The sequence below is a fragment of the Antrostomus carolinensis genome, unplaced genomic scaffold, assembly GCF_000700745.2.
Source record: "Antrostomus carolinensis isolate BGI_N321 unplaced genomic scaffold, ASM70074v2 scaffold46508, whole genome shotgun sequence".
NCBI lineage: Eukaryota > Metazoa > Chordata > Aves > Caprimulgiformes > Caprimulgidae > Antrostomus > Antrostomus carolinensis.
Genome location: NW_010334691.1, coordinates 7,341 through 22,242, shown reverse-complemented (window position 1 = coordinate 22,242; position 14,902 = coordinate 7,341). Strand labels below are relative to the sequence as shown.

At 39.8% G+C, this 14,902-nt stretch overlaps 1 protein-coding gene across 1 annotated transcript; it reads right to left on the bottom strand.

The window, feature by feature from the left end:
- Window positions 1-457: 457 nt before the first annotated feature.
- ELL2 (elongation factor for RNA polymerase II 2) lies at window positions 458-14,125 on the bottom strand (the record flags this gene model as incomplete). The annotated part of the gene is made up of 8 exons (XM_010174266.1): window positions 458-527; window positions 2,850-3,220; window positions 3,267-3,430; window positions 5,301-5,391; window positions 5,534-5,658; window positions 8,348-8,607; window positions 11,260-11,423; window positions 14,004-14,125. Coding segments are annotated over 8 exons (1,367 nt in total), but the record flags the coding sequence as incomplete, so codon positions are not given.
- Between the last annotated feature and the right edge of the window lie 777 nt (window positions 14,126-14,902).

Genomic DNA, 14,902 nt, shown 5'->3' with positions numbered 1-14,902 from the left:
ACAAGTCCAGGTAGATGACATCAGTTGCTTCCCTCCCCACCTTTCCAGTTTAAAGACACCAAGCAGTGAAAACACAGGGAAGATGTTCATATTTATGTGTTTAGTATTTAAGCATCCAGCTTTCCTCCTGTATTGCCTCACCTCTTAAAATAAAACAGTACATGTTCATATTCGTTTTTTATTGTGTTCTTGAAGAAGAGTAAAATTAAATGTTTTAAGTCTTCTAAACTATATTCAAAATTCTTTTTAACACTTCTCTTACCCCACGATAATTAAGGGACAACCTCAGAGTCTAAAACTTGCAGATACTCAAGTAAGGCAGCTGGGTGACTTAAAGGAACTTGTCATTTTTCTAAAATTACATTTTGGTAAATTCTGTAGCTAAACTAGAGTTTTTATAGGTGATTTTCCAACTGCTTCAACGAGTGGTAAGAGACATAATTGCTGTTTTACTCACATGAAGTAGTCTGGTTGATCACCTGTTGATGATGGAGGATTTGTGGAGGCAGTGCAAGTTTCTTTAACTCCTACAGAAAAGCAGAATTTTGACACTTGAGATAAACAGCTTTTTAATACAGACAAACAATACCAACCTGATGGGCTTAAAAAAAAAATCCTTTAGAGTTTTATTGTCACAGCAGATTACTGACAGAGCCTATTCTAAGTCAATAACAGGGCTCAGACAACCTTCTCCACAGCAGACAGTACCGGGGTTTAGAAAGAGGGCACGGCTACTTTATTCCACAGGTTCTGCTCTACAGCAGTATTAACCCCAGGTCAGCTTTTCTTATTTGAAGTCCTGATGTGGCATCTGCACAGCAATTCAAGTTATGCAGCAACAGATGTAGCTGCACAAAAGAGGACAGCTTGATATTTATGTATACATATATATATCTATATATCAAGCATCCGGGTTCCAGTGAGAAATAGGAGTAGAAAGCTGAAGTTCTTTTTATGCCACGTTCTTATCGCTCCTTCCCTGCCAATTACAGGTAGACAAAGTTAGATTTAATTTCAATGCTCTTCTAAGCAGGGAAGTCAATAGCATCCTATAGGGGTTACTGGCATTCAGGCTTCAATAAGCTGCAACAAAGACTTGCTCCTCGTTAACGTGGCAATACGGGGTTTTAAAGTTACTTGTACTTGTAAATTGCTCTTTTGCTCTTTTAAATGGCATTATGAAAGCACAGTACACTTAATCTCTAATCCCCCTTTTTAAAGGAATATTTCAAGAGCCCTTTATCTTTTTGACAAATAAGAAAAATAGCCACTGTAAAGAAAAATTATCTGGAACAGGAACACTCAGTATCTTGGTAATCTCTCGCTGCTTTGCATTTGGGGTTTTGTGGCAAGCTTAAAAAACACACAATCTTTTATATTCATTATTATCTTACATCGCCACTGTTTAAAGACAGTATTTCTGCTAAATCTCAGCCACACTGGCCAGTCTTTAAGCTATTTGAGCCTTAAGTCCTGGGGAGAGAAAAGAGCTATCATGTGACGTTCTACCTGATTCTTTTGTTTTTAATATTAAAATTATTATGTGGTATAGCAGGAGTATAAAAAGAAGTGTAAAAGTGGGAACAAAATTTGAGAGAAACGCAAACAGTAATATTCATAGTCACAGTATGTTCAATACAGCTTATGTGAACAGTTGTGCTGTGAGCATTTCATTTCCAAAAATTCAAGTGCGTTTGTTGGCACCAACTTGAAACGTAGGACAGATTTTTCCTTCCTTAGCTGTTCAGAATTTTGTTACTGGCTTCCAGAGAAAGATGCTCACGTGTTTATAAATTCAAACAAGAATATTTGCAAAGCAATCCCAAGCCATGTGGCTTCACAGTATGTCCAGGGTAAATGTGAGAAGACTATCTCAAAGCATCCTTATCTACAAGCACAACACCATTTCAAAGAGGCACCTCCAACACCCTAAGGGCTGTGATAGGAAAGGGCTCTAATCCTGGCTTCTAACGTGCGAGTCAAACCTCTGAAATCAGACAACACACAGGTTTAACAAAGTAACTGAACTCTGCACTATTTTTGCGTGTATGTGTTAAGAAATCAAGTATTCTTTGTGCCTCTCTGCTTAGCTTTTCAATGCCATTTTAAGCGTGCACCATTTTTACATCTTTTGAAGTCGTAAATCCTGCAGCTATAGATGGAGAAGAGCTTAGAGCACAGGTAAAACTGAAACTGCAGTCAACAACATGCCAGCTGATGTAGGTTTCAGACTTTCTACAAAAAGGCAGAGTTCAATGTGTATCACAATCACGTATTGTGACACCTGATGAAATACATTTATGTCTGATCTGTGTATTTCAGTAAACTAGCATGCAATAAGTACGTGCGACAGGTTTTTATTTTCAGCATGCAGACTTTAAAATTTGCTGATGGAAGAGGCAGAGTAAGTTTCAGTAAACTGTCAGTTTACTGGAAATCAAGCAAAAAAACAAATCCATTCCTTGTGTTTTTCTAGTACCTAGCTCTTCCTTGTAACTGGTTTCTGTCCAACAGCAATCCATTTGAGATTTCTTTGTTTTAATGATTTTTTTTACTACAGAGTGAGAATTCTTAAAAATAAACCTAATTTTAGCTCAGGTTCCAGCAGAACAAGTCCAGTTTCTGGGGTTTTTTTGTTGGCTTTTTTTTTTAAACTAACAGTTACGATGTAATGCAATGGCAGAAAAAACCCCACTAATTCTTCATGGCTATAAAATAGGGATAACAGCAAAGCACTTAATATATAGCAAGTGAAAAAACAGACCATCTGTGTATCCAGTCCCTGGTTTTACTGCTCCCTTTTCACCAGGGTTACCCATATAATAATTAGAAAAGCAGCGTATCAATACCTTCATGTGAATCCAAATAGGAGGATTTTTTCAGCTTGGCAGTTTCTTCTTTTCTAAGGTCTTTCTCCTCTTCGCTCACACTCATAGTGTCCTGCATTTTGCCTTCATCCTTCTCCTTATGCTCTTTTACCTTCTTGCATTTTTGGTGCAACACCTCATGCTTCCCACCCATAGGTTTGTGAGGTTCCACCTGCACCGCGGCAGGCGCTGGGATCCCCAGAGGAGTCTGAGAGGTATATTTTTGTGGCTGGTCCTCAGAGATGCTACTTCTGTTTTGACTAAAGTTGTCCACCGGCAGGTCTTGTGTCCCCCCTTGCCCCTCAGGGCTGTCGGAGGAGATGGAGCTGGTAGTTTGAAGAGGGTTGGAAGCGTGAAGGAGGTTGGGAGGTAGCGTCAGAGCAGCGGGAGTGGCGGGGGGGGGGGGGGGGAGCGGGGGGAGGCGGCGGAGGGGCGGCAGCAGCTTTCTCGCTGGAGGCAGGCAAGCGGCCACTGAAGAACATTGGGACTCGACTGGTCAGGTGAGATATCCTCTGCTTTTTGTTCACCAGAGGACTGACACAATCGTAATGTAAAAGCCGTTTCTGTAATAATGATAATAAAAAAAATAAAAATCAGAATTAAGTTTTGGAAAGGAGCATTTCTGAACAGGCAAACACTGAAAACACATCTTTCTTATCTAAAAACAGCTGTCAAACAAGGAAGTGCTGCAGCCAAATACATGGCTTATTTCATTCCTAGTTTCTCATCTTATGATTTAGCAAGTTGTTCTTCAAATCTACAGATAAAAGGCTTTGGGAGAAAGATGCTCTCTTCAGCAGTACTATCAAAGACAGAACAAGGGGTGATGACTTGAAAGTGGAAGAGGGGAGATGGAAATGAGATGTGAGGAAGAAATTCTTTGGTGTGAGGGTGGTGAGCCAGTGTCCCAGGTTGGCCAGAGAAGCTGTGGCTGGTCCTCCCTGGAAGTGTTCTTGGCCAGGTTGGATGAGGCTTTGAGCAACCTGGTCTAGTGGAAGGTGTCCCTGCTGCTGGCAGGGGGGTTGGAACTGGGTGAGCTTTAAGGTCCCTTCCAACCCAAACCAGTCTGGGATTCTATGACCAAAGGTTTCACCAAAACAAGGAGGTCAGGTTGCTACTGTTTAGATGCCCATTTCCCTTTGGACACACCAAAGTTAAGAGTCTAGCAAGCGGGCACTGCTCACACTGATGTACAAGCGGTAGCTTGGACCAGCAGTGCCAGGCATGGCTCTGGGCCACCCTGCTGAAGTAAATCCTGAATCTGTGTGTGCAGAGGCAGGTGTAAAAAGGTCCCTGAGACCTGCACCATTTCATGCTCTGACTGGAAGAAATTTAGGGAAAAGAGAGCTGTGCCCTCCCTACTCTATTTAAATGTAAGTATCTCAGTGGTGAAAGACCTTCTGTACTTCCCACCTTATCTCTGTGCACTGAAGAGCAGCTTTAGTTACAGAAAGTATCAAACTTTTCCTTAAAGTAATGCCTCTTATGTAGAGTTTTCCAAGCTTATTCTAAAAGGGTTTGCATTGTCCTCTTGTATCAATAAGAAAACGGGACATATGCATTTTAAGTCTGAAAAGTCTGGGGGAAGGCAGGCATTCTATGGGGTGATTCAGATCTGCCTTTTCTCACCTGAGGTACCCTGAATCAAAATGGGTGCTTAAATGATGCCTATAGGAAAAAAAACAAACCAAACCAAACCAAAACATTCCTCCAAGTGGATCACTATTGTAACTTGTCCTTATTTCCTAAGCTTTACATTTAAATAGCAGCAGAAGGATGTGTGTGCATATTTAATGTATGATAACTACCATATCACAAAGAACCTTGAAGACATGCAATCATGTAACAAAAATATCTATATATCTTGTCTTTAGAAGATCTTCCTACACACCAAGACAAACAAGTTCTGTGGCAATGCAAACCAGCTGTAAGTATTACAACTTACTTACAACAGTTCTAAGTATTAACCAGAAAGAACAGGGTTGTGTAACAATAACGAGTAACCAAGAAGTCCAGCAGGTGAGTTTAAACTCCACAGGTGAGTTTAGGCTTCTGAAGGTCAATGTGCTATGGATGGACAGTTACAATCTAGGCCAACGTGTTGGCTGTTCAAACACGACAGGGCTGGTTTCTGCCAAAGATCTAGGTATATTTACAAAACCCTGCATAGACAGGAATTGTTTCTTTTTCTGAATATTTTAATAAACACTAAATATAGCAGCCCTTAAGCTACATGGCCATACATTTTCTTTTTTTTCCATCTTTGAAAGAGAAACTATCTATAAAAAAAATATAATAATCCAATTAGAAATAAATGCTTCAGTTTTTCATGTGTTAAAGACAGTATTAGTGCTGCACAGCACAGCTTTTACAGCAAAATAAACTGTGATAAATCTTAATACACTGTAAAAATGTCCGAAAAATACAAAATACCTGAGAAGAAGATGATGGAGCATCTTTATTAGAAGCTACAGGAGACTCCAAGTGGCTGGTGCTGGTGGCATTCTGAGATGAATTTAATTTTCTGTAAGGACGACCCAACACTTCAGGTTACAAGGTAAAAATGTCTATGCCAGAGTTCTTTCATTAATAGGGAAGATAGGCACGCATTTCCCAGAAAAAGTTTTTTAAATGGCTACTTTCCTTCCCCTAGAGACTGAACTTACCTAGAAAGTATTAACTCCAATGACTGTTTATCTATTTCATTGTATCCAGGCCAATCTTTTTGTATTTCTTTAAATACATAATCCTTCAGACTGTAAGAATTATCCTTTGGATTCAGGCTGGCTACCTACAGGCAGACATTTAAGAAAATAAATGTTCATTATACCTAAATGCAAACTACAGAAATAAGATTGGTACTGCAAAGCTAAATCAAAACTGAAAACGAAATCACGCACCAGTTTTCCAGGTGTTTTAGATGTGAAGATCAAAGCAGCTCTCACGTAATGAGCACCAATTTTAAAAAATATGGTCAGTATGGGATATAGAAATTCAGATGTAAAAAAATCCCAAACTGCTGCAAGCATATATGAAATGTACTCTATGAAAACCTCTCTCCATACCATGTATCTGGGGTTTTTTTTGTCTTTTATACAGCATTGAGAGTGAAGGCAAACTATGTAAAAACTTCAAATCTTCACTGCACGAAATATGTTGAGGCCTAATTTTTATTTACATATTTTTATTTATTTATTTTGATTTCTTAAGAACTGAAGAACACTATCTGTTATCTCCAGGTACAAATGCAGAGTTGTTCAACTTCAGGAGGACACCTGCTGTTCCTTTGTTTCACGCAGCAATACTGTGATGATAGAGCACAGACCGTGCCTCGAACAATACGTGTTTTCCATCATCACGTTAACGACCGCAGTGTGTCATCATCTGTCTTGATAAACAGAATTGCTTTTCTTTTCTTTCTCAAGTGCCTGAGCCACAAGAAACTACAGCTTTCTACTGAACAATCACACGGAATAACTAACTGGCACTAAACTTCTGGTAGGAAGATCAATTATTCATCTATCCCATTAGTTTTAAGTCGTATCAAAATTTTACTGATTGTGAAAAAAGTCACTACTTATATCTAATTAGCTATATTTCGAAAACAAGATTTAGTGCTAAAACAGTTCAGGAGAGGTGTACAGGTCCAGATGCACTCTTCATTTTGCAGACACAAGGTTCATTAGAGCAAACCACTGTCAGGAGTGCATGCCTTGCTATATACCTTTGAAAATAAAATGGGTTTAGATCTTCCTTCAGAAAAATACAAGGTATACTCAGAAAATTAAAAAGAGCTCATAAAACCTTGAGACCATTGACACCTACGGTACTATTTTAGACTTCATCATCTGACACCTGTCCAGAGTTTCAGAGAAAACCTCCAAGAAACCATTCTCCATCAATCTGCCTGATGCAAAATGCTCAATAACTCATCAATGCACCAACACCACTTTTTGAAGCTTTGCCCATTTTTTCCTCCAAAACATTATAGATAAACACTGCTAATTCACATCTATGTGCATGTCTGTCTGCCCCAAGCTTAAAAAAAATCAGAAGTAACAAAGATACCCAGAAACAGTAATTCACTTCTTAAAAACAAAATTAAAGCTGTATTCTAAGAGAAGCATATTCGATTTTATCAGGTTCAAGCTGGTGATTTTAGATTTGTACAAAAAAAACTTCATTAGGAAGATAAGAACAAGGTAAGCAAGGCTTTTCAGGGTGCCGTGCTGCTAATGTGGCCATTTCTGAACGCAAACCAGTGCCTTGAGGTAGGTCACACCACATACAGGAACCATTCTCCAAAGAAATCTCCTTACAGGTCGTCAAGCGTAAAGGGACACGATCAAATCCCTGCACCTTTTATCCTCCAGGCATCTGGGCTTTTCGAATTTTATAACCAACTTAAAATACAAGTTGATTACTCCATGTGTAAGCACGTGGCTTTTGTTAAATTGTGTATGCCTTCAGGGTGAAAAAACTGGCATTGCACTGGGCAAACAAAGCAACAATACTTATATAACATATTCATGAAATGAGTTTTTAAAATTCAGTGTAGGATCAACCAAAGCTGCACAAATGTTGAATATTACTCACTTTAATAGGCTCCAATCTTTTTCCAAGATAAATAGGAAATATTCCTACTTAACATATTAATACATGCATAATTCAGCCACAGTTTATGGGTACCATATTTAAATATTAAGTGAGGAGCCACTGCTCTTTTGATACTTTAAGAAGCCTGTGCTGAACTGTTTTAGTAGAAAATTAATGTGCCACTCTTGAATACAGAGTTTAAAACCTTTATAGGCTTATCAATAATTTTGATGGATATGATAAAGAAATACAAGTGAAATTCAACTCAAATTGGAAAAGATACTGAATAAAAAAAGGTTTCAAGTAAGATAAAGCCACAATCCACGTGATAGCAAAGAAAGATTATGCTCAAAATTGGACCACCACCTTTTTCATTTATGACTTGGCTGGAACACCCTTCCCTGGATTGCAGTTCTAACAGATGCCAAGAGAAGCCAAGTATCATTTACGTGCCACCGACTACGTTTAAATTAAATACTAACTTATGTCATTACTAAACTTCTCTCCTCATAAACTCATCACAAGATACATTAAGTACTATGACAAACTATTCGAAGAGAACGCATGGTCAGGTTCTCTCAATTAAGCAGTTAAGCAGTCCGAGTAAAAGAGAGAGGAAAAAAATGAGAAATTAGGAGCAATAAAGCTAGAAATAATTAATTACTGACTGCTATTCTAGCAAAACAATACACTGCCCCAATTTTCTTTTTTTCTTTCCTTTCCTCACCTTGAATCATGATTTGGGGCATCTGTATAAAGTTGACTGAAAAACTTAAACAAGGAGCATCACGTAAGTTGCTTATTATTTTCTAATTTAAATACAGGAGTAACACACCTCAAATTTACGATTAAAAGAATAGCAGGAGGGAAAAAAATGCCAGCACCTGCTGAAGGATAGTTCCAAGGGAGTTCTTGTCCTTTTGACTGACACCATCTCTATGCAAGCGAGCAAGTAACTCCGGTTTCTTGTAACTCTTCAGTGCCAGTAAGTGAATCACCCTGTCCCTGTATGGTCGCTGAGAAACAGCACTGTGCGTGTGAGTCCTCCGAACTGCGTTTGCAGGGTTCATGGGTGTCGATCTCTTCCTCTCAGGCACACCATCTGGAACGCTTTGTGGTGGTCTTTTGACCTGTAGTCTTCTTCCTGTAGTAAGAGTGGGGGGAAAAAAAAATAAAAATAAAAATAAAGTTACATGGGAAGTTGGGAAAAGGCAAGAAAGTTGATTTAAAAGAATTTACTAAGCTGGATAAACTCTAAAAAATGTATTTAGTTAGTATGTCAAGACTGTAAGAATATACAGGTAGTGAAGATGCATTGAGGTAGGCGTTTAAAATAAATATTCAATATTTTAAAAGTTGTTAAATGAGCAATAATGGTAGGAAGACTTTACTGATTATTTATATAGATGTTTTTATTATTTTTCCAGTTTATAAACTCAAGTACTGAATACCCCAAATCAGGCTTTTTTTTTTTTTTTTTTTTTAGAAGAGTACTTTAAAGCATGATGCAAAGGTTTTCCATATAACTAAAAGATTCCCCATTAAGGCCTTGGGAGACCAAGTCTACACAATTAATCGCATCACTGCCTAAAGAAACCGCAAATGGTGTTAAATCACTTGAGCTACCGTAATTACTGAAATGTTCACCTCTTATTAAATAAGCCCAAATCTGTCAGAAACAGTACACCAAAAATTTAACAGTCCTTGGGATTGCAGACAGAGAAGTTTTAAAACACAGCCTGCACAGCATTTTGCATCAATCTCTTTATAAAAAAAGACCTGTTTCTCAAGCGGAGGAACAACGTAAGTGTTTGCAAGCAATGCATCCAGAATTTAAAAATAACATCATCCAACCTGAATCTTAGTTTTCCAGAAAAAGACCCAAACTTCTCTACTCTGTGTTTTTAAATACCATTTGCTATTGAACAGGAAAAAAAATAAATATCAGAATATTGAAGAAAATAATTGTATAAATACTGTTTGCAATCCAACAGTTATTTATACAATAATTGTATAAATACTGTTATGCAATACCACATAAACTAGGCATTTTTCTGAAACCAACAACTCATGTTTGGTACATGAGGGAGATGTAATGAGGATTGGAGAGAAAATCAGGAGCTTGCTCTCTTCTACCAGACACACAGAGACTTGTTTCCATTCTGCAGTAGAAGCCAAACCTTTATAACCTTTCTACCCTGCACGTTCCCTGGACTTTGCCCTTCTGGTTTTCAAGAACAGACCTAATCACACAAACACACACAGTTACATTTTTAGTACAGTATGAACTTGCCAGTTGTTTACTGAACACATTACAAAGCTTTTGACAAGTTAAATTCAATGTAGATACACAAACCCCTGGCAGAGCGGACAGTGTAAGCAGCATTCAAACAAAACGCCTCCTAAAGTCAGGTCTCTGAATCACTTGGGAAAAAAAAAAATTAACTGAAAACATAACCAAGCATTAACATGATTAACAACCTCAGCTCCTAATTTGTACTGCGATTTGAAGCATGTTCCAAAGTCACCCTCGTGCCCTACCAGCAACTAGACCTGTCCTACCTGAGCTTCATCAATGCCAGCCTGAAACAAAATTATCTCCAAACGCCGTAATTGTCCTACTGCCAATCTTCAGACCCCATTTATTTAATGTGAAATATTCATTTAAGTTCTATTTAAACAACTAACAAGACTCACGCAGATCATTCACATCTAAAACAGAACTTCCCCAACAAGAAGTTTTGAAATGGATGAAAGCGCCTCATTCTCACGTCGCCATTAAAGAGTATTTTAGACAATACCGGGGGGAGGGGGTAAGCGGTCCCAAGTCCATGTCCTGGCACTAACCTGTGCCCAGCTCCCTCAGTGTCAAAGTCACACACTCTTTTTAAGTTTTGTATCTCCAAAAAAGCCATGATGACGCTGGCTTAAAATGATCTGCAGTAAGGTGAGGCAAAGCAAACGTTGCTCCGTCACTGTCGGGGACATCCGGGCTGGCGGAGGACTGCAGCCAAAGCCGAGTGAGAGCCTGTTTTAGTTAATGAAGATGGATGTGTACCTGGTTTAGCTCGCTGCTGCCTGTGCCACTGAGTGCCTACGAGGTGGATGCTCACCTTACCTCTATCTGCAGCCAGCTCCAGGCTCCTCGGGGAAATGGTACTCAGAACAGTTTAATGATATCACCTAAATGCTTTTTCTTCTGCAGAAAATGATGAAATCCATTGGAAGGTGCCAACATTACCTTACTTTAACTTTCTTATTTTTCTTTCTTTTTTTTTTTAAAAAAAAACCAGTCCTGTGGTAACAGTTGCTTTTTAATGACCAAGACACCAAATAAAATTTAATCAGCATTAGCAAGCGTGAAAAGCAAAGTTTTTCTTATCAAGCTTATGAAATTGTGTATGAGACTTCCTCAATGTTAACTTTTTTAGACTAGAAATTAAGGTTAATGGTTTAGCACTGTATGTGGGTACTCAAAAGTGCTGTACAGAAACAAAACATTAGCTACTAAACCAGAGAATTTAAGTGCATGGGGTGGTTAAAAACCCTCACCTCAATGGTCAAAATTTCAACCAGTCAAGCAATATGGGAATAAGGAATGACTGGCAGGCTTTCTTGGGGGAAAAAGCTAATATTTGAATGCAGCAGCAGAAGACTGCAAATCTGTAACATGAGGGTGAGCTACCTACACCCGAGACCTCTGAACACACCACCTTTCCCAAGAACACGCTGAAAAGATGAATTACTGATTTTGAAAAGTTACAGACATCTAGTAGAAAATGAAATACAACCATACCTAAAAATGGTCCACCAGGTTTAATAACCTTTGCACTTCGATTGCGCGACTCCTCTTCTGCCTGGGTCATGCGCTCTCTGGTCGTCAGATAGGAATCACTTGTTGCACATACTGTAATTTTATTCTGTATAAGTCCCAGGCAACTGAGTTGCGAGGCTCCAGAACTATAAAAACATTGAAAAAGGTTGAGCCCAAGCACTAGTTCAGGTTTAGAAGTATGGTTGTATCAGGAACTTTAAAAACCTGTCTTAACAGGTGAAGAAAAACGTTTTCCAGTTCTGACAGCTAGCTAGGGCGTAAAAATAGATTTCAAATTGTCTCTACACATCCAAACTGTATCAGTTTTACCTGTCGGTGCAATTACAATTTCCTCACATAACCATATTTGAGAGGCAGACTCAGGTGGTGGCACTGTTGGTGGCTGTACTGGTAAGTGCCACAATGACAGGGACAACTCGGGCTGTTCCACTGGCACTCTGATGGTGGGCAGGAGGCTTTCCACCAGCCACCCGGCTCTCAGCTCAGCACATGTCTCTTCTTCTCTTCTCTCCTCCGCCTGAGGTGGCCCATGGTGGCCTCAGGCCCTGTGATGCCCAGGAGGACAAGCCAGGGCATCCATCGAGGCCCATGTCCTAGTCTCCCATCATTGTGCTTTCACAGATGTCCAGGAAGAGGCGTTTACAGTGAAGCCCGCACGCAGGGAAGGATGGTGAGGTCTCCTCAGTAGCATCAGGGTGGGTGCTGGGCTTCAGGAGATGTTTCTGGTGGGACCCAACCCTCCATGGTCCATCCAAGCATGCCTGGCTCAAGCATTACGCCCAGCCAGGAGGGCACCTCGTCTGACAAACCGCAACTTCGTTTAAACTGTTCTAATTATCACCGCTCTTAACGAGTGAGCTGCGCAGCCATTGCAACAGCTCTGACCAGAGAACAGGCACCAGTTTTAGCTCACACGGAACGCTTTAACCACCCTAAAACCCTCCATCAAGGCTCCAAGAAGAAGGGTCAAGAATCTCATGTCTCAACTGACAACGTCGTTTCTGAAAGTCACAAAGCAGGACCAAGCTTTCAAGATGATACAGCTACAGTTTTTTCCATAGCCTAGAAGTATGTATTGATCCCTTGCTCTAAAATCAGCACATTTACAACAGAAAAAAAGACCGTTCTTGCCATCTAAAAGCATAGCTTTTACCCACTGCCCATTTCCTTGAACATCACTGCCTTTATGCGCTTTTCCACCAGAGAAGCAGCCAAGCACCGACTGAGACGCTGGGTAATCCCGCTCCTCAGGCTGGCCATCTTTCAAAATCCAAGCCAGATTTATAGCTAGACCTGCCCTGAGCACAAAATTAGACTAGGTACCCTGTAGGTCCTCTCTGGTTTTACATTTTAAAAACGACTCTGTGTGTAACACTACACAAGTTTTGCATTTCATATTGCACAAACCGATAGCTGGCTCCAAAGGACCTCACCAAAGCCCGTCTGAATTAGATTTTCAAGTAGATTAGTAAAACCACACTAAAACTACCTAGGCACATTATTCAGAATTACTGAGAGCTAAGGCAGCTTAAATTTAAACTTATTTTTAAAAAGAATCTGGTTTAATTTAACTGAAGGTGCTCCCTCCCAAAGGAGAAAGTGTCCTCAGAGATGCAAGTCAGGACCTCTTACCCCAGGCAGGCACTCCTGCCGCCTGCTTTGTGCCAGCCTTGGCAGCTGTCTGGCCCCTTTCAGATAGAGTTTAATAAAAAAAATCCAAACAAAAAGCAACAAAACACCACAAAAAACCCCCCTGGCTGCCCCAGGCTCCCCCAGGTCTGCCACTAAACCATTTGGCTTTTTGCCAATCCCATCAGTTAAGTGAGTTCACTGAAAGGCTGCATTGTAGTAGAAGACACCTAACGCAGGGGGAGGAAGAGGAGGACGAGGATGCTGAGAGATCTGTTAGGCAGAGAGCTATTAAATCAGCTCATTTTCTAATTGCTCACAAAACCCGATATTTAGACAAATCTCTGTTTTGAAATTGAGGGCAGAAGCTCTCCTGTGACCAAGAACCTGAGCAGCGCCTTTCGGAGACGTGTGTCATTGTGCCTGTTTGCTATCAGCTTCCCAGATCAAAACACAAACTCTGCCTGTGATGTCCTAGTTAATCAAATAGACAAACAGTTATTCAACACCACTGGACTACATCAATACCACACTGAACTGCAAAAGTAAAAGTAATGTATTTTTGCGTGGCATTTTCTTGCCTTTTTGGCAGATGTTAACACTGTTCACTTTGACCCAAAGGTCCAGGACAAGGCGCTGCTGTATTACGTTTGGGTTCTGAACCACCACGGTCATGCAATTATGGATAAGGCAACTGATTCATGTGGTTCTTAAAATAAGACCACTATCCCTCATGGCTAGCAGGCTAGCATGCTGCCAGCCATAATCATATTTACATATGGTTGTAGGATGGATCTGGTCTAGCTTGGACGATGCTGAACTCCAAAAGCTTTTAAAAATAGCACTAAGAGGTGAGAAAGTACTCAAAAGCTTACTTTTTAAAGAGCAAAACCAAAAAGAAGTCTATGTAAAAGCAAGTATTTATCACTGGCAAGAAATCATGCTATTGCTAGGAATTAATTTTCTACTGCAGCTCATCAGTAGGAGCACGCATCTGCCAAAGGTTTTCGCTATAGGGTCAAAGCCACAGAATCTACTTGAATTTGCCATGAAAGAAAACGTTAAGTAGAACTTACCTTGAGTCCGTTTGCTGGACACAGTCAAAGCTTCCCTGAGGATTATCTTTGCCAACATTTGATAAGTCGAAGTTAAATACATGCACTTCGTTTGGCACATCAACTTTGGGAATTTTAATAAGCTAAAAGGAAAAAAAAAAAACAAACTTTATGTAAAAGAATTTAATCTACAGTCCTTTGCTCGTGAGTAACCAGGACCATAATTTTAAATGAGAAACTGTGGTTTTTAAAGTTTTGATATTATTTTAGCCACGACACTAAAATGGCTGCTTTGGGACAATTCTCCAGCTGAAAGCCGTGCTGGTTACGTGTCTGTCACAGCAGTAACTGCCCTGGAAAAGCTACGGTCACTCAGCCTCTAGTTCAGCAAAGCATCCAAGTAGCAAGTCATCTTTTCCCATTTAGGGGAATTAACAGGCACGTGCTTAACTTTAAAGGCAAGTGCCTGAGTATAATCCATCAGACCAAAGCCAAGCTAACAAAACAGACCAGAGCAATCTGCACCGACACTGTCCCCACTCTGCGACTTATTTGGTCCTAACGAAGCACATACGGGAGTCAACTCCCTGAAGGAAACAAAACCCAGCAACACCCAAATTACAAGAGTAAAACTTCTTAGGTTAAAAAATAATAATTTCAACTCTAACAGGCACTAAAAGCCTTTTTCAGTTACTCAGCTCTAGATGCAATTATTTGCATAAATGTGAAATGTTAGTTTAATAAATAGTTTTTATAAGTTTAGTCGGATGTAACAAAACTTGATTTCCTTGGCTGAACTAATCACTCAGTACAGAATGTGCTGCATTCCGCTGGAGCTTAAAAATGTAAATACGAGAAATCATTAAAATGTTTATTGGCATAAGCAGATTTTTCAATGTGCTGCTATACAAAACAATATC